The 27,466-nt window shown below is 42.3% G+C and overlaps 1 protein-coding gene across 1 annotated transcript; it reads left to right on the top strand.

Annotated features, from left to right (window-relative positions):
* The first annotated feature begins 577 nt into the window (after positions 1 to 577).
* usp36 (ubiquitin specific peptidase 36) lies at positions 578 to 26,844 on the top strand. The gene is made up of 20 exons (XM_079519994.1): positions 578 to 748; positions 6,756 to 7,021; positions 7,194 to 7,415; positions 7,516 to 7,626; positions 8,618 to 8,720; positions 8,812 to 8,879; positions 9,971 to 10,041; positions 10,144 to 10,226; positions 10,593 to 10,704; positions 10,873 to 11,013; positions 13,006 to 13,106; positions 14,913 to 15,051; positions 15,223 to 15,582; positions 15,692 to 15,916; positions 16,397 to 16,518; positions 16,738 to 17,478; positions 17,576 to 17,760; positions 21,980 to 22,168; positions 23,203 to 23,318; positions 24,092 to 26,844. Exons 2-20 carry the CDS (start codon positions 6,769 to 6,771, stop codon positions 24,221 to 24,223), a joined length of 3,474 nt encoding a protein of 1,157 aa, XP_079376120.1. The 5' UTR covers positions 578 to 748; positions 6,756 to 6,768; the 3' UTR covers positions 24,224 to 26,844.
* Positions 26,845 to 27,466: the final 622 nt, after the last annotated feature.

Below are 27,466 nucleotides of genomic sequence, written 5' to 3' on the forward strand. Positions count from 1 at the left end.
GTATGGTTGTAATTCAAGCAGAGGGGGGGGGGGGGGGGGATAAATCAGGTAATAAATGTGTTAAAGAGCATCCGAGGTGTCCGTGTCTGTAGCCACTAGCCACTGATTACGAATACGACCCGGATATCCATATGACAGTCGTTTGTTGTTGTTGTTATGTTATGACTGAGATATGATGTGTGTGTGTGTGTGTGTGTGTGTGTGTGTGTGTGTGTGTGTGTGTGCACGCGTGTGTTATTTACGGCGAGCGACGCCGTCGTACTACGGTCTACCAAGCATAAATAAACGAGACTGTATCATGTACAGTTAGTATCATCACGCAGAAATACCCGAAAGTCACGTGTTGTTTGCCACTGACAACAGCGGGTCAGTTATACTTTAGTCGCGCGCCGGTGTCGCGCGCGCACGCACACAAAAATAGCCGATCTACAAGCTCACATCGCTTCGCAGAGCGACGCCTTGTGAGCTTGTAGATCGGCTATTTTCGGCGCGCGACACCGCGCGACCAAAGTATAAACGCAGCAGGCATTAATAAAAAGAAAAAAACCCGACCGTCGATTGATTGGTCGCTCGCGTGCGTCAAAGAAACCATCCGCCGTTTTGATTGGCGGACTCGTTGTCCGTCACCCGCCGCCGTATACGCCCTCTCATAATGCAGCATGGGCGAAAAAGAAGCGACGAGAGCAAGGATTCTACCAGGCGTCTTTATTATTACACACTGATTCTCTTTGGACCATTTGAAGCCAAGGTGAGAGGATTGTGTCGTTTTATGCTCAATAGATGAACATGTTGACGGTGAACAGTGGGCTAAAAACGAGGCGTTAGCCCTCATTGCAGCCAGGGCAGGGCAGGCTATCGCCACGTTAGCACGCTGGGGCTAAATAATCGCTAACGTCAGAGAACAGCTATGGGGACCTTGTTGCGACAGCAGATGTTTTAAAAAGCGACGTCACGATATTATCGTTATTATCGAACGAGCGATAAAGGCCGACATCGCGTTTTTTGATACTATGTGATGCGTGTTTATCTTTAGTTGTCAGATGTTCGTGTTGTCTTGCTCTTGCCTGCTGGTGTCGTTAGCAACATAGCTAGCTGCCTGCCACACAACTGTCGTCAGTGATGACTGCACTCCAGTCCCCGGCCCAGCAGAGCAGCACAGGGTCCAGTCCACAGTTTGGCGGCTGCATGGCTGCACACACCGCATGGGGGAACATTTGGTTGGTTTGGGGAAAACATGGCATTCTTTGGTGACCCCAAGCTGAGCTAAACGTTGTCTGGAATAATCATAATATATTAATGTTTTAAGCCTAGGGTATGGATTGTAGTTAGCGTTGTTTGAAAGCTGGGAGATTGTTCTTTACTTCTCCTTTCTACATACGTAAACATAAATGTCTGTGATAGTATTAAAACACGGTGCGGATACCTACAGCAACAGATTCGACTCATGGTGGAGTTGTGTGTTAAATCCAGGCATATAAAATAACCAACCAAATATATTACAGTCAACATATGGTGATACAGTATATGCCGACGCATACTAATAAAGCTCATGCCACGTGGCTTCGTTCAGTTAAGAGAATTTAACACCTGTATTTAACACGGCCCTTTTCCATAGTGTATTGCAGCAGCTATTCCACTAATACATTTTAGTTAGAAAGCCAAGCCACACAGATTTTGAGTATGGTAAGTCATGTCTTCTAAGAATGTATAAAGTCGACTGGAATTGTCATCAGAAGATTGATGACTTTATGGATAAGGATAAGCCATTATTGTGTCCATTATCAATTCCTTGTTTGCTGACAGAGGTACAATTAAATGTACAGTAGGCCAATGAGGCTATTGTTGTCTGGGGCAGCCCCCTGTGGCCTGTCTGAACTTGAGCTGTCACTTGTACTTGATTGACCCTACAGAGTACACCTTTTACATTATGTCTATTTGCTGTAATGCTATTTGGCTAGCCTTGGATCAAGACTATCGGATGTATTCAAGTCTGACTTTTATTTTCGTATCTACTCTACTATCTATGATATACAGTATATGTATGTCAATATTGATTATTTAAAATGCTACTAAATCCAAGGCTACTATTAGGCTAATGAATGTTCTATTGCAGTCATAAAACATTCTACTTCAATGATATCACTGTGGTGAACTACTACAATCCTTAATGTTAGTTAGTGTGACATTGTGAAACGTTGTCCTTGTTTGTTGTGTTCACAGACATCAGAGAATAGGAATCTGGTTGATTGAATTATGGCCATGTGTTTGTGAGGACATTGCTTGCCCATGAAATGCATCATGGGAATTGTAGGAACACAAAGAAAGGCCAAAACAGACGTACCGGGGAAATTTCTGTCAGAAAAGAAAAGTAAAAAAAAAATGAAAAGAAAAAAAAATTCAATGAGAATGAGCTGAAGGGCACATCATCAGCAGCAAGAAAGATAGTGTCCCTTTAAAGTAAATCAAATGCAATGCTTGGTCTACCAATGAGTGTGATATAACATATTCTCTCATAACGGTTTGAGGTTTGTAAGGCGTGAGCGCTTCTCTTTTCTCTGGAATCAGTTTAGCTGCTCCTTGAGTTTTTTTTTTCCTGGTGAAGATGTTGGTACTAAACCGCTATGATGCTGCTTACTTATTACAGCTGTAGCTGTAATAAGCTAGGACTTTAGGTCCTAGCTTATTACAGCTGCTTATCATATTGTATGGTAGCTTAGCTGAAATGTCTTTATATAATCTGAAAATTTCAGGTCATGTCAGCAATTCTTGTAAAAAATAAATAAATAGCTGACTTACTTTGCTGATATGAAAGAAGAAAGGTCTTCTCTTGCATATTAACATTATGCATAACCACTCCACAGAATTCATCACTATTTTATTTAAGCTCAGTATTGCCCACATTGATATGAACACAACGAATAGGAGGACCTAATGAACTTGCAATTTCCCCCCACTGAAGATGGACAGTTTAGCCCCGCTGGCGGCAGGGCCCTGAGGATAGCAGTGTCTGTCCAACACTGGTCCCAGGTGCAAAAAAAGACTGGTTCAGTGGTTCGACTGCTTAATTTGCTGTTCATGGTCCTTAGAGGGATGAATTGTACAGGTCTTTGACTGACCCTATGGCCTCCTGAGTCTCCGCTAGAGGATCCCAATGTCCACTTGAACACTAGATAACTCCAAATTTAGAGGGTTGCATTGCCATGAACAGCACACCCTCTGGGGGCTGCTACTTCTAGACTCTTTTGTTGAAAAGTCTTGGCAAGTCTTGGCTCTGACATAGTTGGTCCTCTTTTAAGTGTGTGTGTGTGTGAACGTACACTGGTGGATTGTCTGACTGTCCAATGGAAATGTGGGACTTGAAGAGTCAGACAAAATAGTCTTCCAACAGCATATAGCCTACGCACAGTCGCACACAACAATCTACAATGTACTTATTGGTGGAAATGTGTTGTATTAAAGTTAAGTTAATGTATACAGTTTCTGACAACATCCTTTAATGAATTTCCATATATCCTTGTCGTGCTAGTATCCTTCAGCAAAATTAGCATTCATTTTGGAGTGCAACTTTTTTTTAAACTGAATTCGGCGAATCGCTGTTTCAAGACTGTTGTTACACAGTATGCCATTAAAACATATTTTCTTTAAATCTGACCAAGGTTCAAGGTTGTGCTTTATTGTTGCATCTTGTGTACAGGTACATGAGAGTAAAACGTATTTTAGTTTGGCTTCCTTCAGACCACCCAGTGGGTTTGAAGTATTTGCCACTTATCGTCTTCCACAATTCTTATGAAAACAGGCGATTACAGCCAAGTACTGTAACTTAAGCCAAGTCAATGGCCATGAGAAGAGACCCCACTCATCCCAGGATTTCCCTCACATGGTGCACATTTTACTTTGTCTATGTGTACCATCTATCACATCTGCTGCTTGGTCTAGCCCAAATCTTGTACCGTAGGATTGGCTTTATTGCCACATCACACAACATCGGTAGTAAAAAAGTGAGTGGAAAAGTTTGTTTTATTTCCACAGGAAAAAATCACACCTGTGTGAAGTGAGGGGCGCTAATATATTAAATTCTAACTCATGTTTATTAGGTGATGTAATTGTGATGTGAAAAACATTAAACGCCATTAACAATAAAGAGACAATATGACGTAATGAGGCACATTATGATGTACATTTCCCCTTCATTGTCAATGGCGTTTACAAAACAAACATTGAACCAAAGACAAACATTAAACCTGTGTATAGGAGGGGCTAGTGCCCCTCAAAAAGAGAGGGAAGAAGGAGGTGGGCAAATGGGAAGAGAAATCAATCAAAGAGAACAAACAAATTATTTACACATGGTACCTGAGATAAGAGATAAAGGTGCGTGAGCATAGCAGATGTATACTACTGTACATGTTGTACTATGGATGGTAGTTAAAGTGCGAGGAAAAACACTGTCTAACGTTCTTTAAAAAGGCAGGGTAATCTATTTGAATAGTCTGCCGTATAAACCGAATATGCCTGCTATGTCCACCATTCTGCAGTCAAGGGAGCCTGGGCTTTGTCATCATGCTTAATTGTATCACTATCAGCAGCACACATGAAGGTTAGCGTGACCTTGTGCATGTAAAGCATGATCAGCCCTCTCCTCATATCACTGCCCACTCTGGTGAGATTCATACTTATGGTCTCTGTTCAGTGCTTAACTGTATATTATGTACCAATTTACATCTTTGTGGCTTTTCTGGAATGGAATGTGAAAATAAAAACTAGAGCCAGGTAAATCAAGGTTTTGTGTGATCTGATTCTTGACCCTAAAAAAAACACCCAGAACACCTGGGAAACGATATGTATATCTAGTAGGTAAGACATTAATTCCAAGACATTGAATACAATTAATATTTATTTGTATTGCACATTTTAATACAGAGCTACACATTGCTGTTTCATTGATACGCATGTCGCCACGGAGCGACGTAGTGTATTGCATACAAATAGCATTCTCTGTCCTATTTTAACTATGACCTGGTCGCATTTTTCAGAGGACTGGACAGAAATGCACTGTAGTAAGTTAGTTAGTTTCAGCGTCTACAACCAAAATGGCTTTATAGCACCAGATAATATATTCTAGCTGGGTATTTAGGATTTCTAGGGGACCATATGCTGCAAGGGTTCAGCCTAGATCAAACAATGTTATTCTATGCTCACTTCATGGGTAACATGTTCCTTGTTACACAGCTTTCCTACTCGTTAATGTTTGCAATAAATGACACATGAGAAATCATTCACTCACCACTCCGATAGCAGCAGCAGCAGGAACATTGTCATGATAGAACAGAATGTTGTCTCAACAGATAGTAGTCTTTTCAGCCAGGGGGGGCTGTACCAGCCAGGCATACTGTATAGGAGCAGTAAAAGGCCTCCACAAATAAGTGTCCTGCTGATTAAGAAATGTGTGGACATTAAGTCTAATGGGAGAACTGGCATTCATTTGTCTTGACAGTTGTCAGACGCAGATGGCAGTAATAATATAGGGACCGACCTTACAGTAATAGCAGCTGCTTCTTCTATCTTATACTGTATGTCTTAATTGCTTAGTTTCAGATACACACACACTTAATTTCTAACAGTTTGCCTGCGGCCTATTGTCTTGCGTAACTGTAGGAACAGCTGCCAAGAGTCTGCTACTGTAGCTCCTCAGATGTGCTTAGTGCTCTTCAAATATCTGTATAATACCAGTAAGACGCCTCCTCGCCTAAAGGACGAGGTCGCATGCACTGGCCATATATGGAGCTTAACTTTACAGGGTGTGATGAGGTCAGATCAAGATATGGAATGTCAAAACAGGTCAGCTCCATATATGGAGATCTTTAAAGGGTGGCAGTGGGGGCAGTGTATTGAATATACAGGGTTTGATGAGGGCCCAGGTAGGGCTGGGCCTTAATTTCCGTGCGTCGCAGTCTCGCCCCCTTTCATGACGACGCCAGGCCCAGGAAATGATTCCCAATGTATTTTTCCCATAGACATTTCAAAAAATATTTATTTAAAGACTGTTACGCCGCGTACAAAGCCAACTCGAGTCGTGACAACTCATGACAAACACAATATTTTGGACAAAACTAATAATTACAAAGAAGAAAAACAACAAAGTTTTTTTTTTTCTTCTTTCTAATTATTTGTTCGGCCCAAAAAAATGTGTTGTCAAGATTTGTCACGACAAGAGTTGGCTTTGTACGAGGTTTAAAAGGTCTTTAAATAAATACTTTTTGAAATGTCTATGAGGAAAATGAACAGAGAATCATTTCCTGGGCCCTGGTAGGGGGCGGGACTGCAACGCTCTATTGAGAACTCTAATTTTCACCGTCTGCCATATCTTGTGAGAGATCTTCAAGTTTTGCACAGGGCGGCTGTATCTTCCGAGTTATCTCCTGCCGCACAGCCAGACCAGGTCTATAACAAAGAGGAAACATTTACGACCCTTTAGCCTGAGATTAAGGCACATCTGGCTAGTCAACAGATTCAGTTCGTATTCAATCCACCCAGCGCACCTCATTTCGGAGGTTGCTGGAAAGGGAAATCCCATCTCTTAAGCAGGCTTTGCAAGTAACGCTAGGTGCTCAAACGGTGTCGGAAGAAGTTCTATGTACGGTCCTGGTTGAGATCGATTGGCATAGTCTGATAATTGCGACCTGTCTGTCAATCGGTTTAAATAGATTGTCTATGATTTGTTTGACCCCTAGCCCTGACATGGAATCTGTTTTCCACAGTGATGTTCCAACGATGCCAATAGTGGATAAACTAAAGGAGGCCCTGAAACCTGGGCGCAAGGACACCGGTGATGAGAGCGACCTCAACAAGCTGTTGGCCTCCTCTGCCAAGAAGGTCCTCTTGCAGAAGATCGAGTTTGAGCCTGCCACCAAGGGGTTTTCCTATCAACTAGATGGCCTGAAAACCAAGTATTTCCTCCTCAATCCCAGGAATGAGGGGGCCACTGGACAGAGAACCACAGAGCCAGCCCAGATAAAGAGACAAGGTAAGAAAGCATTTCACACAAAGCAGTGGACAGTGATAGTCTGCGTTTTAGAGAAACCTTTTCAAGTTGCCATTTTAATACGATTGCCTTATTTTAAATATTTTTTTTGATGGCTGGCTGTTGTTTCAGAACTTCACCCAGCTGCTAAATGTACTAACTATATATCTTTCAGTTTCAGATAATCTGAACGGGGGCCAGAGCGATGGCATCCCTGCCCCACAGAAACTGCTCTTTCAAGGGAACAAACTTACCCTGAAATGGGAACGCGTGTACAGGGTAGGAGCGGGTCTCCACAACCTGGGAAACACTTGCTTCCTTAACTCAACTGTGCAGTGTCTCACTTACACCCCGCCGCTTGCCAACTACCTACTCTCAAAGGAGCACAGCCGTGCCTGTGAGTATATGATTCCTGGATGCTGTGTGGAATTCTTCACATTTTAACCTCTGACTCACTTGGTCTCTAATCTTTTATGGCTTTGTGTTCAATCTTCCAGGTCACCAGTCAGGCTTCTGTATGATCTGTATAATGCAGAACCACATCATTCAAGCCTTCGCCAACACAGGCAACGCCATCAAGCCAGTCTCTTTCATCAGAGACCTGAAAAGTAAGACTGCCACCATGCCCTCTACTGTTTATGCTTAACTCCTCTGTTGACTGTATATGTACGTTTACTTCTTATCCTAGTTAGTTTGTAGCATTTAAATTCCTCCATCACTTATTCCCTGTTGGTTTGCTGGGATTCATGATGCTTACACTAACCCAGCACTTTGCAAATCGCACTGGATAAGATGGTGTCTCCTAAATGCCAAAATTGTGCCTGGGAAGTTTGCATTTAAGTTATAGACAACCCTCAAACCGTAGAGTGGAGAAACCTTCCATTGATGAGTGACACTAAAGGGTGCCAGAGGCTACTCCGGCAGAATTGAGCATGATGATGCAACATTGGCTATTATAAAGGTGTCCCAGTGACGGGGCTATAGTGGCTGAAGTGACCCCTGTGAGGCTGCAGCCTGTGAACTAACGAACGGGTGCGGAACAAATGTGGATGAGGTTTGCAAGCTGGACCGTGACAAAGAAGTACCACTCTGTCTGCAATCTCACGGGAAACTACCCCACAGTCCAGCACTTTGCGTTCCTCCCTCCTGCCTCGCTCCTCATGTACTGCAGCAATGATCTCTCCTCCTCCTTTGTTTTCTCCCTTACGCCCGCTCCCTCCCTCCCTCCCTCGTTCAATGCCCTCTGTCTCCTTGTGACTGCAGACTGTGAGGACAAGGCTCAGCCTTAGCACAGAAACATTCATATCCCCTCACAATTCTACAGTATCAAGACGCGGGGCTAATTAACTTGTTTTTCTTATAAATCTCCCAAGTTGGCTTCATTTTGGTCCCTCAGTCACACTGTCATTTCCTCTTTCCCACTCTGCAGTGATTCATTAACTACTCTGGGATATTATGTGGTGGATGTGCAGCGATAGTGGTGATTACGTTATACTTATGCCAGCTCACAATTTCCAGTTTTCTTGTTAGGAGTTGGAATCAAGGGTCTCAGAGGGTCTAACATGCAATCTTTATTTATTTTATTTTTTTATTTAACAGAAATTGCCAGACATTTTCGCTTTGGGAGTCAAGAGGATGCCCATGAGTTTTTGCGGTACACCATTGATGCTATGCAGAAGGCCTGTTTAAATGGTTATCCCAAGTAAGATCCTTTTCCCTGCGTGATTATCCAATTGCAGCACAATCAGCGTTTTGTTTGAATATTGTTTAGCATGCAAGTTTCTTTCTTTTAGGCTTGACAGGCAGACCCAGGCCACTACAATGGTCCACCAAATCTTTGGAGGGTACCTGAGGTCACGAGGTAGGAACATAAAAGTAATTGTTTCTAGAAGTCTGCACTTAAAGAAAATGTCATTATTATAGGATTTTAGGATATTATGCATTTGTCCAGTGCTATCAGTTACTTGAAGTTCTCTGTAGTTTTGATTTGTCACATGGTGTAACAGATTAATTTATGTAATAGAGTAAAAATGTATATATTTTGAATCATCTTAAATCTTGGTTCATTAACAATTGTAACTATCACCTGGTATTGCTTTGGTGCATTAAGAGTAATAACACCAATTAGTCAGGGGATATTAATTAAATCTGGGAATACATTTCTTACCAAGAAGTTTCTTCACCAATGTGTTTGTAAGGGTGTCTACTAACATATCCCACATTGGTTTCTATTCAACCACCCTAGGGGAATTTTTGACAGCTGCTGAAAGTTGGGGTAACCAATATAAGGCAAAATGTTCTAAATTTCATTATGCTTTAAGTAGCATGGGACATGTCAAACTAGGGGGTTTTCATGATTCTGAATCCATTCCAAGCATTAGTTTTGCACGAAAAACACTCCTCAGCACATTTAAAATGGTGCATTTATATAGCGCCTTTATCCAAGGCGCTTTACAGAGATTGTGCATTACATTCACCCATTCACACACACATTCATACACCGATGGCAGCGGAAACCATGCAAGGCACCAACTAGCACATCGGGAGCAATTAGGGGTTCAGTGTCTTGCTCAAGGACACTTCGACAGTAACTCTGGGGGAGCCCGGGTTTGAACTGGCAACCTTGCGGTTGCCAGTTCAAGGAGTGTTTTTTGTGCAAAACTAATGCTTGGAATGGATTCAGAATCATGAAAATCCCCTAGTTTTACATAGGATACATCGCATGCTACTTAAAGTAATTATAATAAAATTTAGAACATTTTGTCTTATATTGTTTATAATGGTACCCAAACTTTCAGCAGCTGTCAAAAATTATCCTAGGGTGGTTGAATAGAAACCAATGTGGGATATGTTAGTAGACACCTTTACAAACACATTGGTGAAGGAAAGTCTTGGTAAGAAATGACATTATTCTGATAATATTACCTGACTAAATGCATTTTCTCCTTTCAGTCAAGTGTTCGATTTGCAAAAGTGTGTCGGACACATATGATCCGTACCTGGACATTGCTGTTGAGATTCGGGTATGTTTGAATAAAAATGCATGATATGCATGGTAATGGTTTACTTTCTCAACTAAGTTCAGTTATATTGATTAGCTCTCCTTACCGCCTCCTGTCTTCCAGCAAGCAGCAAACATCGTGCGAGCCTTGGAGCTGTTTGTTAAGCCAGACGTTTTGAGTGGAGAGAACGCCTACATGTGTGCCAAGTAAGTGACCTTTAAAAAAAAATGCAGATATACAAGCTCACAGCGTGGCATGAAGTAACCTTGTAGGTCTGCTATTTTTGAATAGCCAACGTATACATGGATAAAGTGATAAAATGATTCCGATTGTGATGCTACATTAACCATTTTGCTGGGCGACCCCTGGAACCCCCTCAAGGACCCTTGGGGGTCCCCAGACCCCACTTTGAGAACCAATGGCCTACACAAATCTTAACATTATCAAGAAAGATCAATAGGCCCTGTATAATGACTTTTTAAAAAAAAATTATCGACCCCTGTGGACAGAAGAGCAAAACAAATTGCAAGCGTCTTTCATTGAGACATCATTCTTTTCTCTCTATTTTCCAGGTGCAAGAAGAAAGTGCCGGCCACTAAGCGCTTCACAATCCATCGAACGTCTAACGTACTGACCCTGTCTCTCAAGAGGTTCGCCAACTTCAGTGGGGGGAAAATAACCAAGGTAAACAAAATGCTATCGAAGCCTGGTGCTTTTGAAAACGCTGCTTCAGTTCAATGTCAGTGCTTCCCAGCACTTCCCATATATTTATTTTTACTGTGTGTGTGTGTGTGTGTGTGTGTGTCTGTGTGTCTGTGTGTCTGTGTGTCTCTGTGCGTTTGTGTCCCCCAGGAGGTTGGCTACCCAGAATTCCTGAATATTCGCCCCTACATGTCACAGAACTCGGGCGATCCTGTTATGTATGGCCTTTATGCTGTTCTGGTGCACTCTGGCTACAGTTGTCATGCTGGTCACTATTATTGTTATGTCAAGGTAATGAAATGTTGCACGTTAATGTTTTTATTATTTTTCCCTACTAGATCTACTAGCTCACAATGTGATGCGTTGTGTAAGCTTGTAGATTGGCTGTTTTCGGCAAAGAGATTTTGTGTAGAGGGAGAACATTTGTAGGCTAAGGAAAGACCCTTGTAGTTCACTGGTCGATAAAGTACAGCTCCATCTCAATGAATTAGAATATTGTGTAAAAGTTTCCGTAATATCATTCAAAAAGTGAAACTTTCATATATTCTCAATTCATTGTGCATAAAGTATTTAAAACCTTTTTTGTTTTAATCTTGATGATTATGGCATACAGCTCATGAAAATCAAAGTCCTATCAACAAACGATTTTTTTTTTAAACAAGAAATGTCGACCATCTGAAAAGTATATTAATGTATGCAGTTATTACTTGGTCTGGGCTACTTTTGAACAAATGATTTCATCAATGGGGCGTGGCATTGAGGTGATCAACCTGTGGCACTGTTGAGGTGTTATGGAAGCCCAGGTTTGCTTTGATAACAACCGTAAATGCATTTGTATTGTTCAATCTTATGTCTCACACCTTCCTCTTGACAATACAACCTAGATTCTCTGTGAGGGTCAGGTCAGTTGGCTGGTCAGTACACCACTAGTAGTTTTGGCTCTGCGGGCAGGTGCCAAGTGCTGCCTGAAAAGGAAGATCCGCATCAACATAAAGCTTGTCAATGTACGGAACACAGTGCTGTAAAATATCATAATAGATGGTTGTGTTGAGACTGACAGTGAAAACTTAACAATGGTTTCAACACAGCCATCTTTTTAGAGTACATTGTGCTTCAGTATGTTTACAAGCTTCATGGAGATGCTAATTTTCCTTTCCAGCTCGATTTGGCACCTGCCCACAGTGCCAAAAGTACTAGTAACTGGTGTACTGACCATGGTATTACTGTGACCAGCGAACTGGCCTGACCTGAACCCCACAGAGAATCTAGGTTGTATTGTCAAGAGGAAGGTGTGAGACATGAGACTCAACAATACAAATGCATTTACGGCTGTTATCAAAGCAAACCTGGGCTTCCATAACACCTCAACAGTGACAAAGGCTGCCATGCCCCATTGATGAAATAATTTGTTCAAAAGTAGCCCAGACCAAGTATTAACACGTTAAACGCCTGGGCGTATTTAGGACCATTAAATCGGAGCGCCCAGTGATTTACAGCAACAGAGCACATTTAGCGACGCACCAGGTGCTATCCCGGATGTAGCTGAAGTAGCTTGATGTAGCCAAAACACTCCCGAGGCGATCGACAACAACGGAGGTATGATTAATTCTAACGCGACTAGCAACAGGACCGTGATGGGCCGTCTAAAACATAATCTTTGCTTAAAATTGGACGGAATGATTTAGATCAAGAGTTATTCACGTTTTAAGATTTTCGATCTGATCGGCTAAAATGGGGGGGAACATTTTCGATGATGTCCCAACCGGAAATGGCATCGAATATTGCCCAACAGACGCTCCCAGCCTGTGGAGCGATGCGATCGGTTTTGATATCAATAAATCTCCGTCCTTTTATTAATCTCTGTCTTGAGCGCTGGGCGTTACTATTTGATAGGACGGAGTACTCAGTTTAAGCCGCTCGGCGTGTTAACTGCATACATTAATATACTGTTCAGATGGTCGACATTTCTCGTTTAAAAAAATATATATTCTAATTTGTTGAGATAGGACTTTTTTGGTTTTCATGAGCTGTATGCCGTAATCAAGATTAAAACAAAAAAGGTTTTAAATACTTCACTTTATTCACAATGAATTGAGAATATATGAAAGTTTCACTTTTTGAATTATATTAGGGGAAAAAATGAACTTTTACACAATATTCTAATTCATTGAGATGTTGCTGTGTGTGTGTGTGTGTATATAGTAATATATAGGTCTAAGTAAGTACTGTTTTCAAAACACAAAGTTCTCTGAAACCATATTATATGTTTCTTTCTCCTCATAGGCAAGCAATGGACAGTGGTACCAGATGAATGATTCAATGGCGCACTCCAGTAATATCAAAGTGGTGCTGAACCAGCAGGCCTATGTCCTTTTCTACCTGAGGTAAGCTGTGACCGTATTACAAGAAGTGACAAGTCATTGCTCAAGGACATTTCAGTATATAAACACTAGAGATATACCGATACCAGTATCAGAACACTGCCCGATATGTAGGGATGGAGCCCAAAAATCGGGTCCATTACAAACCCGATTCGGCATTTATCGAGACCCGAGTATCAATAAGCGTTTGGCTTGTCGAGCCTGTTATCGGGTATAGCTGCAGCGGCTGACGTCATGGCCGCTCGCTATAAAGGGGGCTGGGACGCGATGGGTGGTTGCGTGGTTCGTCATCGTTTGCCATGGAAGTATGATGGAACCGGTGAAAAGTTTGGTAACATTAAAAAAAGAAGAAGACCACAGTTGTTGCATGCACGAAAGGGAGCATTTCGACAATGCATAGACATCTGTCCATAATGCATTGTATTAAACCAAAATGCGATACCTTTGCATGTCTGCACCGAGTCGAAACAACACGGGAGCCTCAGCTGCTGCAGCGGAACAACCATCCTGCTCTTCCACCCAAGGCATGTTGTGCTTACCGTGCTTGGACGTTGCCATAAGTTATTAATCCAATTCATAATAAGTTTTGGAAACTCAAATCTCCCTGCCATAGTTATAATACTGTATCTCCCGCGGATCGATTGAATAGTCTCACATAATACATGACGTCACGTATTCAATGTGCAACTTCTCAGTCTAGCGTTGCCGAAAAGGCAGAGCTACAAGCTCATAGCTCGGTGCAACCAGACACTGTGAGCTTGTAGATTGGCTATTTTTGGTGCACGACACCGCCGTACAATGATGTATACATTACGCTTTTAAAGTGACGGTACACATTTAACAGTTCCCTCTGACTGTTAGAAAGGTACTGTATAAGACCCTGGTAAAATGTAGTGCAAAGGGATGTCTTGGTTGGTTCAAATAAAGAGAAGATTATTAAAATAGAATGTGTGTGTGTGTGTGTGTGTGCACCTTAGAACTGTTTATTGGCATACAAACACTCAAACTGGCCAATAATAAAAATAAGGTTATGTTCAGAATGAATTGTCTCCTGTCTTTCCACAAAATAATAGCAAATGCTCGATAGTGGGCTCGATAAGGACCCGGCTCGATAAGCCTGCTCGATAAGGTGATCGTTATCAATAAAAATTAACAAGCTCCATCCCTACCGATATGTCATATCGGAATCGGCGAAAATGCCAGTCTAACCTCCGATCCAATACACGGGTAAGGGGTTGACACTATGACGGGTAAATAAAACGTTTGGGCATGTGGAGTTTGCTTTCGAGTTGCCCAAACGTGCAGCTATAAACACAACATGAGATATAGCTAGTTGGCTATAAACACATGAGATATCTGTCTAAACAACCAGCCCTCCGTCTCCCCTTCTCTCTCTCTCTCTCTCACACACACGCACACTCAACATGCAGTCAGTGGCTCAAAAAGCTCATTCAAGCATAATTTCCCAGTAGAAAAAAACATTGCAAAACTCTACGATCTATATATAAAAAGAAAACACCTGCTGACTTTTGTCGCATGTGCCGCAGTTCCTACTCTAGTCCCTGACCAACGTGAGGAATGCAGCTGAACAGACAAAGCTTAGCATAGCATATGTGTCAAGTTAGACGAATGTCAACCCTTGACTTCTGGTCGGTGGACTTCAAAATACGAGTGTTTATTTATTTATTATTATTAGTATTATTCTCTGGTCTGATCTGATCGGCCTATATGCAAGTTGTGGAATCGGATCGGGAATGAAAAAATGGTATCGGGACATCTTTAATAACAACATTTGTGTTTTTTTTAAAGGATCCCAGATACCAAGAAAAATGTGGATGGGCTGCCTTCCAAGCAGGGAATGATGCATCCTGGGAAGAACAGTATTTCATCTGAACAGATAAAGAAGGCCAACTTGAATGGGCCTTTGTCTTCCCCACAAATCAGAAAGGTATGTAACTGACACAGCCATTTGTCTACATCGCGTTGTATGTACGATACAGTATATGATGTGTATTGACACCAGTATGATCCTTTAAACAAAGTGTATTTTGTTTAACAACTATACTTTTTCCATTCACCTTAAATGACATTTACTTTAATATGTATTTTATCTCCACAGAAACTTGAGCCTGCTCAGCTGCGTAAAATCCAATCCATGGACGGCGGTTTGGGTCTGGCAATTTCAAGGAATGGTGTAGTCTCCCAGGCGCAGCCCAAACTTTCCAATGGGACCTCCTCTTCCCACGGCCCCCCTAAGCTGCCAAGCGGGCCGACAATGATCGACGAGCCTTTCAAGAAGCTGAAGAAGCCCTTTCCCCAGAGCCAGGCACAGTCACGCTGCAGCACCCCGGCACCCTCCAACGGCGTGGGCAGGTCTGAGGGGGACAAACGGCACAGCAGCGAGGGAAGGGGCATGGCAACATCTACCTCAGCCAAGTCTCTGTCAGACTCTTCCTCAGCTGACACTACAGACTCCAAGGTAATGCAAACACAAACATTTTTTTTGCACATAGCCACACAATTTATTTTGCACATATGAAAGGGCATGTTTGGAAGGTAACGATGGCCTGTTTATTTTTTTTGGCCAGGATTCTATTGGGCCTAAAAGTGCTCCGGTTGGCGAGACTCCCTCTACTCCTAAGAAAGTCTCCAATGGCCTGGCTTCTCCAGCCAAGAGCATGGATCGCATTCAGGGCACAGACGAGCAGAAGACGGTCAAGCTAAAACCCCCGGTGCTTGGCAACATCACGTCCGAATCCGCCAGCACCATGTCACCCCCACCCGCCAAGAAACTCGCCCTGTCGGCCAAGAAGGTGAACATGGTTCCCATGATTCCACAGCGACTACTGTGCCACTTTCCTTGTCTTGGTTCCCTGTTTCCCTGCACCCACACTGCTAATCGCCTGATATGACCATTGATTTCTATAGGTAGGATCATGGCTCCATATGACTGGCTTAAATTAACCACAATATGCACAAGCGAAATCGGCACTCATTACGAGTGCCGATTTCGCTTGTGTTCCTGTCTAATGAACCACCTATAGTGCTTGTTGTTTAGTATTTCTTTGTCTTCGTTTACTTTTAGTTTCTTTTTTTCTAACCATTTCTAATTCTTCTCTGCCATGCCCCTTTCCCCCCTTATTTGTTTTCCTTCCGTCATTTCCTGCCACCTCTCTCAATGGGTCCCTTTTCCTCATTTTGCCCCTTTTGTTTCCTTTTTTCCTATTTGTTTTGTCACATTCATGGGTATTTTCTTTAGACCACCAAGTTTTTATTTATGTCGATAACTGCAGGCCAGTCGCAGCCGGAGTCCGAGCAGCACTGATGCTCCACCCCATCTGCTATGCCAGCCTCCCAGTGATCCCATGCATCATCCTCATCACCTCGCCTCTGCCTCACTCACTCACATACACAGGTAGGTAATGCACACACCGGGGAAAAAACACTGACTTAACACATTGAACTAAGGGATTTTGACATAAGTCTTTATAACCGATGGTGGGTTTTTTGAGTGGTGTAAACCACTCCTACAACTGGCTTTGTTAGTTTGTCTGTCTGTCTGTTCGTACCAAAAAATGAGCATGGTTGCTATGGTCACCCAGTTCACACGGGTGTGATTTTTTTGTTTTCGCAGAGCTGGTCCATTTCATCCACCCAAAGTGCAGTCGTCACCTGCAGCCCATGTCGTCTTAAATGGACCCCTCAAACAACAGAGCCCTCAGAAACTATCCCGTAGCGCCAGCGCCACACCACAGAAACCAAACACCAGCCTTTCGCTCAAAACCAACGGGCTTCACAGTCCCTCTCCAAAGAGCCCCATGTCTTCCAGTCCCCAGAAACCGGACCTCGGCAGCCCATCAGAACAAATGCCCGGCCAAAAGAGGAAGAAGAAGAAGAAAAAGAAGCGACGCCACTCTGAGGTCGATGGCGACACTGAGCCAGCCACAGCCCTTGCCACGGAGGCAGACCCCACGGAACTTGTCAGCCTGAAGAAGTGCAAGAAGAAGAAACTGAAGAGAAAAAGGGAGGAGAATGACAGAGAAGAGAGTGTGCCAAAGGAGAGGGAGTGTGTGCAGTCCCACCTACCATCGCCCGCAGCTCGGGAGGATGAAGACTGGTGTCAAGGTGGGCACTGGAACCTGACGCCTGTTTCCAAGGCAAATTCAGAGCAGTCGAAAGGAGAGCCTCGGCCAGCTCTGCTGGAACCGCAGGGTGTACGGCCACAGAGTACCCAGTCGGTTCCGGTGCAGAGTGATGCATCTCAGAAAAAGGGGCCGCACTCTGCATTGCTGCTGAAGAAGAAAAAGAAGAGGAAAAAGATGCAACTGGTGGAGGATCTGCAGAATGCAGTTACACAACACTCTGTATCAGAAAGGTGGGTTATATCACTTTGGCTTTAACCTTATGAGGATTGAATTCCCTATATAACAATGTCTCATACCCTGCTATACTGTGTGTGTGTCTGGCTGCAGGTCTGGAGATGTGATTGAGTTGAAAAAGAAAGTGAAGAAGAAAAAGAAGAGGCTAAAAGAGGATGCAGACGTGGGTCAGGAAAGCAGGCACATCTCCAATGGTCAAAACAATGACCGTGAACCTACAGAGCCCAGTCCTACCAAGAACACCACAGAGAGTGACGGCATAAGCAGGCACGCTACGGGTGAGTTCCATGTGCACACGCTGCTACTCCATAAGCAGGCACGCTACGGGTGAGTTCCATGTGCACACGCTGCTACTCCATAAGCAGGCACGCTACGGGTGAGTTCCATGTGCACACGCTGCTACTCCATAAGCAGGCACGCTACGGGTGAGTTCCATGTGCACACGCTGCTACTCCATAAGCAGGCACGCTACGGGTGAGTTCCATGTGCACACGCTGCTACTCCGGCACATACAGCACGCTACGGGTGAGTTCCATGTGCACACGCTGCTACTCCGCCACATACAGGCAGGCTACGGGTGAGTTCCATGTGCACACGCTGCTACTCCATAAGCAGGCACGCTACGGGTGAGTTCCATGTGCACACGCTGCTACTCCGGCACATACAGCACCTTTCCTAACATTTTGAATATCATGGAAAAGTTGGTTTATTTCCATAATTCCATTCAAAAAGTTAAACTTTCATAGATTATAGATTCAGTGCACACAACATAAATTATTTCAATTATTTATTTGTTTATCTTTACACAATTATGGCTTCCAGCTCATAAAACCCACACACGGAATTTAAAAAAAATTGAATACTGTCACCATTTACTCAGTTTTCCTTGATGATTGCAATCAGCTCTTCTTTGTTTTTGGGTCTGGTGCCCCTCATTTTCCTCTTGACAATACCCCATAGATTCTCAATGGGGTTTAGGTCCGGTGAGTTGGCAGGCCAGTCAAGCACTGTGATGGCATGGGCATCAAACCAGGTTGTGGTGCTTCTGGCGGTATGGCCAAGGGCCAGGTCCTGCTGGAAGATGAAATCTGCATCCTCAGCAGAAGGAATCATGAAGTCCTCTAAAACATTCTGGTTGTACGGATATAACTAAACTTTGCTGTTTCATATCTTCGCTTTACTGATTCAACCCTCCGTAAAGGAGTGTAACAGACAGGTATGGTAACTTGTGATTTAAACACACACCGTTATATTACACAAGCACACACTTCCTCAAAGTTGTAGTAATGCTCGCAAACAATCACTTGATTTTGGCCATTTTATTAACTATTATCTAATATTCACGTACAAACACACTTCTACTAAACTTGTGTACAGTATAAAGCCTGATTTGCCTTGTTCTGACCCGTGTTTAAGACTTAGTTCAATAGCGTCAGCTAATTGTTCTTTTAGCCTAACATTAGCACAAGATTATTCAGAGATAGCGGCGCTTAGGTAATAAACTCTTAACACAAAGAAACACAAAACACATACTATTAATTCACAGATATAGCGACTGCATAAGCGTATCGTTATGACTGTATTTAGAGCATTTAACTGTACATATAACCAGGGCTCGATGCTTAGCATTTTTCCAAATAGCACGTGTGCTACTAGTTGAAAAATCTAGTAGCACACAAATTATTTTAGGAGCACGATGAAAAGTTATCAAATAATGTGTTTTTGAGGGGCGCTAGCCCCTCCTATATACAGCTTTAGTCCCCACACGTCTCAATATTTTCCATTGACAATCAACGGAGGTCAAAATTCCGCTAAATATGACATAAATTAAACATCAAAACATTAAACGCCATTGACATTAAAAGGAAAATGTACGTCATATGTAAGCGAGCAAATCAGCTAACCAATCATAGGCAACAGGCATTCTGATTGGCCAGTATGAGATGATTCATGATGTATGATAAGAGTGCCCCTCACTTCACACAGGTGTGATTTTTCTTTAATAAAGTGATATGAGGTAGGGGCGGGCAATATGGAAAAATATTATATCACTATCTTTCAGAAATGATCACAATATTGATATTCATCTGGATTTGTTTGTTTTTATATAATCTATATACCGGTTGTTTTTATGCTGATAGACTATTAGTTTTTTATGCAGATAGATAGATGGATGGATAGATAATCAATTCATTTTATGTTGCTCATGTATGGATGGATGGACAGACAGACTTTCTATCTGTTTTTATCCTGCTGTTCTATCATGTGAGATTCGGTGCAGGGCGCAGGCTACTCGATGGTGAATTAGTATTGTAACATTCTCCTTGGCTTTGACTGGAGGTGGTGGGGGGATCTTTGCCTTTTTTCCGTCGCTCGTTATGCAGGCCACTGACTAATATGTATCCAAGTCGGTCATTCGTATTATCATTTGCGCTGCGCACATGCTTTTGTAAGCGAGGTGCTGAGCGAGGGTTGTTTTGGTAGAATCCGTCCACTCCATGTGCACTCTTTCTGTGCACGGCCGCACGCTGTTTCACCCACGTTTGGTTAAGTTATATCGAGTGATGTTTGAACATTAAACTTTCAAAATAACTTTAGCATTTTTGATTTATTTTATTAGACAATAACAAATGCAAAACAGTACATGGTACAGTCAAAGCCCATTGATCCAAAAGGATAGCACCGAAAAAAGACCTTGCGGTCTTGTTTCCATTCGGGTCCCATGCATTCATTCACAACACAATGATGACAATCGAGATATCTCAAAAACATGATAACTATGTACATAGTGTGCATTCAACGTGTCGGGGTCCAAGCAACTCTCTGTGCTATCATGCTATCCTGCTGTGTTCGCTCCGCTGCTGACAGGGAAGATAACCGAGCAGCAAGGGGGGGCAGCAACACATGGAGGGGCGGGGCGGTGGGAGCAAAGGGGACAGATCTTCAAATGAACGCCACATTGAGCCTCGACACGTTGTTAGCTTGTATATCTGCTCTTTTTGGCGAACGACACCGCCGTACTATAGAAATATAAATGTAGGTATAGAATTGCGACTATAGAATGTGCACTTGCTGTCAGAGCCTTGTCTTTATCACGATTGAATGGTCAAATTCTGTAGTCTCACCGGTGCTACAAATTGAAATTTACAACTCGCATGGTGCTATTTTTTTGTAGCAAATGCGAGTACCGTACAGTAGTCGCACTGTCGAGCCCTGCATATAACGCATTATAAACACTCACGCAAGCGCGCCATGTCTCCTGTCCATCACATCGTGTCTTGAATGAAACTAGGAACCATGTACATCCTGCCTCATGCCCTGTGTAAAGCACGCCTCTTCCTCTTTGTCTGTCATCTGACACTTCCTGCCTTTATGTCCCATTCACCATGTCTCATAATATGCCCTTTGCATCCCCCATAGTATAACACACATTTACCCCCAATTACCTTTATTAATATCTACATCCCTGAGATACTGTAATTGGTTGATAAAAGGATTTCTGTTCTTATATAACACAGAGTTTACTGTATAGACAGAGTGAACTTCTTAATAGCACCATCATCTATACATAAACGACACACACATGAAGTTACAAAATATAAGCTGGGTTGGCTTAATAATATAATGAGGCCACTCACGGAATAAACTCACCACTGGTAGACTGTTGCGTTGACCTTGGATTTAAGAACAACACCTGCACTGGACATTGCACCCAGAATCTATGGGGTATTGTCTAGAGGAAAATGAGGGGCACCAGACCAAAAACAAAGAGGAGCTGATAGCAAGCATCAAGGAAACCTGGGCTTCCATAACTCCCAGGCAATGCCACACGCTGATTGCCTCAATGCCACGGCGTATCGAAGCAGTGATGAAGGCAAAGGGATTGGAGTATTGGAGATTGACATTTCTGTTTTGAAAGTACCATATTTTGATTGATTTGACGTGATCGACGTGATCCTAATTTCTTAATGTGGCATTCAGATTAAAACATTCATGCTCTGCAAAAACTGAGGAGTAAATGTTAATTTTTTTTCCACAGTATTCTCATTTTTTTAAATTCTGTTTTAGTGGGTTTTATGAGCTGTAAGCCAAAATTGTGTAAAGATAAACAAATAAATAATTGAAATCATTTACGTTGTGTGCACTGAATCTATAATCTATGAAAGTTCAACTTTTTGAATAGAATTATGGTAATTATATTAAATTGTTTTGGAAAGGTGCTGTACATTATGTACCCTATCCAAACTGCAGGCATACTGCAGTATGCAATGTACTATCCTTGTTGCCATGCCAACCCCAAACCTGCAGTTTCACACCCGTATGGATCAAAGCAACTCTCGGAAACTCCACAAACCTCTCAACCTCATCGGACCATCGTGATTGATTATTAATTTCACCGCATCATATACAGAACAGGAGCTGTAAGCTTATGAGAATAGCATGCTTTTAGTGACCTTGTGCTTGCTGGTGCTCTCATACAGTGCTTTCTTTCTCCAGTCACAGTAGTAGAGTGGGACAGCCAGGTGAAAGATGGCTACAAGCGCTGCAAGGCACCTGCTGCCGATCACCATGAATCTGGAGATGCGCCTCCTCGCCCGGCCTCCATGGCTTGGGATGGGAAAAAGAGCAGTGGTGTTGTGGAGGAGCTGCTCAAGAACGCTACAGATAAGGCCTATGGAGCCACAGGTAAAAACTTGACACTGAGGGGCGAAGTCACTAAAGGATTGAACGGCAAAAATGACATGGAACGAAACTGTGTAATTCTCAAAGGGTGAAATGCACCCCTAACTGCACTGCCAATTTCAATGGCTTTTCTGTACTTCAATGCTATTTGCATATTTTTAAGATGAGTAATATCTATGCATTTTCTGCCAAAAAGGACCCTTCCTTTGTAAATGAGCCTCATCAGAGGGGCCATACCCAAGTAGGCAGTCTGAGAATCAGAAGGTCCCTGTGTTGAAGTGTCCTCATCAGAGGGGCCATACCCAAGTAGGCAGTCTGAGAGTCAGAAGGTCCCTGTGTTGAAGTGTCCTCATCAGAGGGGCCATACCCAAGTAGGCAGTCTGAGAATCAGAAGGTCCCTGTGTTGAAGTGTCCCTGAGCAAGTTCCCTAACTGCTCCCTGAGCGTTCTAATAGTAATAGTACTAGTAAGCGTACTAAGGATGGGTAAATGCACAGGACACACTTCACCTGTGGAAAGGAGTGTGGACCGAATTATTATATTGCAAAAAGCAGTGTCGTTTGTGAATTCAATTATTATAATAGCATTTAATTAATACATTCATTGGTCCATTGTCCATTTTCAGGCTTTTGGTAGGCCCATTATGCCTCGCCACCAGCTCCTTGAAAAGATCCATTAGCACACAAATGATATGGTGCAAAGCCACTATTTATACATTGCCATTTGAATCATTTCAATTGTATGCAAAACGAGGGCAATTTGCACTCGGCGTCAAACCTATGTGGGCATGTTTATGCTATCATAATTTTAGAACAGAAAAATTAGAAGGGGAATGGCGGGTGCCAATGATGTGCAGTTCATGGCAATATGACGACTGCAAAAGTCTTCCCTGAATGTTGCCCAAAGTAAGCCTTAGCCTATGTAGTGTCAGAACTTTGGTCGATTCATTACTAGGTTTCATGGCAGCATTTCTCTTTGTATGACTGCACTCAAATGTATTTAATACAGATGTTGTCATTTGCATGCTTTTTTTTCCAGTCCTGACGTGGGAAGGAGATGCCTCTGCAATCAGTAGAGATTCCATTCAAGATACCCGCCAGGCCAAGTATAAGACTGTGATTGACGAGTGGGATGAAGAATTTGACAGTGGAAAGGTAAGGAAAAAGCCATGCCAAACATTACAGTATTTGTAGTAATTGATTTCAGTAACCCATTTAGACCAGGTGTAACCTACAGTATATGTTGTTTTACCTTAGATGCCGGATAGGTCTAAATGGGTTGAATTCAGTAGTTTCGTGGTAGCCTGGGTTCCAGCCTGAATCGCTGCATTCCGTGAATCTGTTTTGTCACTTTGCTACTCAGTCTGGCCAGCAGGCAGCAGTAGTACAAAAAACCTGACGCCTGTGGGGAGAGTTTAGTGAATATGTGGCAACAGCAGTGCAGTAGCTGTGCAGTGCGCATTGATACGATGTCAAACTGGTGTTTTGAGGGGTGCTAGACCCTCCTATGTCCAGCTTTGAAGGTGTGTGTGTGTGTAAACACAAACATTGTCCTAACACAAACATTAAATGCCATTGATAATGAATGGCCAGCTTTGAGTGTTTTTTGTAAACGCAAACATTGAAGACGAAGGTGAGGACGCAAATTCTAATTGGCCGGAATGAGATGATGTATTATGATCGAGCGCCCCTCACTTCACACGGTTGTGATAATTCTTTTTTCCCCCAAACCGCACCACAGACCAATCGGAAGCCACAGGTCGATTTCTCCCTTTTACTTGTCGTAGTCGATGGGCAAAACATATCGGACCACCGTTATGGTCTTTGGGTTATGTTCATTCTGCTGTTCAGTGCCTTGTGATCGGTAACTTTGACTTTCCATCTTATTTACATCTCGCCATTGTTTTCCACTTGTGAATGATGAACAGGTAAAAAAACTGAAAAACCATAAGAAAGAGAAGTGGCGGAGTGGTAGCAACATCTTCCAGAAGATCCAGGACAGACGGATGAAATGGTCTGTGACACCTACAGGGAAGAGGGCTTTTGGGATCCGTCGTTGACAGCCCTGGACCACTGCTGTGGGGACGCTGAACACGAACCCAGAACAATGTACCCTACTTTTGTACCCTTTTTTTCTGTCCGCCTTGTTGTGTTCGATCCAGAGCTGAATTACAGAATGAAAAACGAGGCCAAAGCAACGGGGCACACTGCTCAGGTCATTTGTTCCATCAATGCAAACATGACACACTTTGAGGCTTCACTACCTATGGGCCGAGGGAGGTGACCACCCACATCCCCTTTTAACATCACAAACCCTAGCATCTCTATCCCGGGGGGAAACATTCGACAAAAATAGCAGCTCTCCAATCTATCAACATGAGCTTGTACTGCAGATCAGCTAATTTAAGAGATTTGGTATAGAGAGAAAAAAGGGGGCCTAGTATTAGACCTCTGGGGGACACCACTCAACAAAGTATGTAGGATTTAACTGGTTAATCCAAAATTAAATGTATCACAATACATTACATAATGTAAGCTGCTTTCTGCATGGAGTCACTTACAGAGCCATGGCTTTCCTCCTGACATTGATTTTCTGTATTTTCTTTTCTGTTTTTACATATTTTGAGCCTTGGTGATTATATTGAAAATGTTGAGCTTGTATCAAAATTAGGTGCAAAATATAGCATATGTGTGAAGGGGTTAATATGGTAAGTGTAACTAACTGTTGGCCATCTTGGCATACTGTATTGTATTGAAACCTGTTCAAAATCAAAAGGGTAAACTGTTATGCTTTTGACAACTTGAGGGCTTTACTAAGCTAGGTAGTTACAGAGAAGTGGCCTTAAAATAAACGTGATTTAAAAGCTCCCATTACTGTATAGCAAATTGCAAGGATCCCAATCATTTTACTTTTTAACACATCTATTTTATTTTATCCTATTTTATTTTATACCTTTTTTATTTAATTTTATTTTGCTGCAGTTTCTGAACATACCACACACATTTTTATAAACTTTTTGTGAGAAGAGTGAATAATTTCCAGGTTTGGAATTAGTTTTTAAACATGGCAACGTCACAAAATCGGTTAGACAGATTGTAGAAATGGTTAAAGCTTTTTCCTGTTTGTACTTACTGATTTCATGCTACAGTAATTGGATACAATAGTTTGTTGCATCCTTCACTCACTCGATTTCCGTATGTGCAATGTGCGTTTACAGATGAAAGGATACGGATGTATTATGTGAACATTAAATTGAGTAATTAAGATTTAACGGTGTCCAAATGGAGCTGGCCCATTTGGTTCATTGTCATCTTCACTTTTCACTGCTAGTTAATGAATGTCGTCGTTGACCTAGCAACCGCCTCTGGTCTTTTAAGTAGCTCCTCCAGTGTTGTCAGATTTTGCAAGAGCAAAAACTAATGAATATAGCATCAGAATCGGTTTTACCACTTTAAACCTATACATCAAGCTAAAGCTTGTTGGCTATTTTGAAAAAAGAAACGGAAAAAAGACCATGATGAAATATTTTACTCAAATCTTGTATGGAGTATCCCTGTCAAAATATTTTCAGAAGGCAAATTCAGAAAGATTTATTTGAGTAATCCACCTATTTGTTACACTCTGTTTAAATGAACACTGAGGAGTTTACTGTGCATGTAGCTCACCTCACCAGTCCTGTGTCTAAACACTGACAGATTTCCTCTGTCTATAACAGGCCTTACCACAATCTATTTACTGGTGAATGGAAATAAAAGGGTTATTACTACGTAGGCACTGTGTTTAGATTGAGGCTGCAAGATGCTAGTAACTTCTTTTTTCCCTGTCTTTATCTCTATGCAATTTTCTGACAGTCAAGCTGGTGACCTAGGAACTGGGCTGAGCCTCAGGAACCCAGTCATACCCCATCCCAGCTCAATCTCTTACCATATCCCCCCACCCAGATCACTGTCACACAGTTAATCGCTTTTCATAGTTGCTCTGCGTCACTATTTTCCGCCATGTACAGTTTTATCTGGTAGAAACTGTTTTTTATACAAGTAATCCAGATGCAGGGAAAACACGGGAACACCTTCCACTTAACTGGGAACAGATACAGTATATAGAGATATTAATGTCATACAAGATGCTTTGCCATTATAGAAGACTGTACAGTTCACATTGTGCTTCCTCTGTTCACTTCCATTGCTGTAAAGATATGCCCACCTATTTCCCTGTCATTATAGAGATGTTGCCTTGGATTGGCTATAACAATTTTAGGATTTCACATGATATATAAATATAATTTAAAGAAAACAACCAATCTTTAATGTGCTAGTAATATTCAGAGCAGTCTGTGGGTGTTAACTTGAGAATTTCTCTGCAGATGTGTTTTGTTTTGTTTGAGAGCTGTCTGTTTTCATGCAAGACATACAGCCCTGTGTCAACCTAGTGCGTGTGCAGTAAGAAAGGTCCTGACAACTCATTGAAATCTGAAATGAAATTTCATAGAACACGTTCATGGGCAGTGAAGTTGATTTATAAAAGAAACTGACACAGGCAGGTATTTACAAGTGTGTGTGTGTGAATGAATGATTGATGGTTCTATTTTGCATTGCCTTTTCTGAAGAGAGTTTGGTGGCTCTTACCAAAATGTATGTAGTTAGCTATACAGGTGCAATAAAGTTGTGACTTTTGTGAATACAGCTGTGTAATTATTAGTGTTTTACTTCTATTAAATGTTAAGTGAATTGTATTGCAGACAACATGATTGTACACACAATGGTGTGTGGAACATGAAACAGTCTTTATAACAAGATAATTGGAAAGGCCCAAGGGTATAGATTTCAGACAAATACTAGTAGTATGATGACAAATTGGATCTTAATCTTACCTAAAATAGCCTAATCCAATTGAAATAAACAGGCCTATTTATTAAAATAGTTTTTACGGTTAATATAACATGCAAATAAAGGATAAACAAAAATGTTCATGTTGTAGATTGGCTGTGTTAGATCAGTGTTAGAGGAATGAACTTGTTCCAGGTTTGATTCCCTCCACCGGCAGAGAAAATCTGTGGGGAAGTCACCACTTACCCCCAACTCAACAACACCCTGCTGAAGTGCCTTTGAGCAAGGCACTGACGTTGAACCCCTAACTCACTACCTTCTCCAGTGAAGCTGCTCAGTGGCGATTGTATTGGTCAGTTCCCAGGTTTTGTATTTGTGTGTGCAAGGGGTTGAAGTTGAACGTGAGTACTCGGCTACGCTACTGCCCTATAGGTAAGTACAAATCTGTTCTTTTTGGCGAGCGACACCGCCCTCCT

The sequence above is a fragment of the Electrona antarctica genome (assembly GCF_951216825.1).
Source record: "Electrona antarctica genome assembly, chromosome: 14".
Taxonomy (NCBI): domain Eukaryota; kingdom Metazoa; phylum Chordata; class Actinopteri; order Myctophiformes; family Myctophidae; genus Electrona; species Electrona antarctica.

What these genes read in the sequence shown, in the direction of transcription:
- usp36 (XM_079519994.1), top strand. Translation starts at nt 6,769, where the DNA reads ATGCCAATAGTGGATAAACTAAAGGAGGCCCTGAAACCTGGGCGCAAG. An exon ending in TTTCATCAGAGACCTGAAAA is followed by an intron (nt 7,627 to 8,617) that starts GTAAGACTGCCA and finishes TTTATTTAACAG; the next exon opens with AAATTGCCAGACATTTTCGC. An exon ending in AGGGTACCTGAGGTCACGAG is followed by an intron (nt 8,880 to 9,970) that starts GTAGGAACATAA and finishes TTCTCCTTTCAG; the next exon opens with TCAAGTGTTCGATTTGCAAA.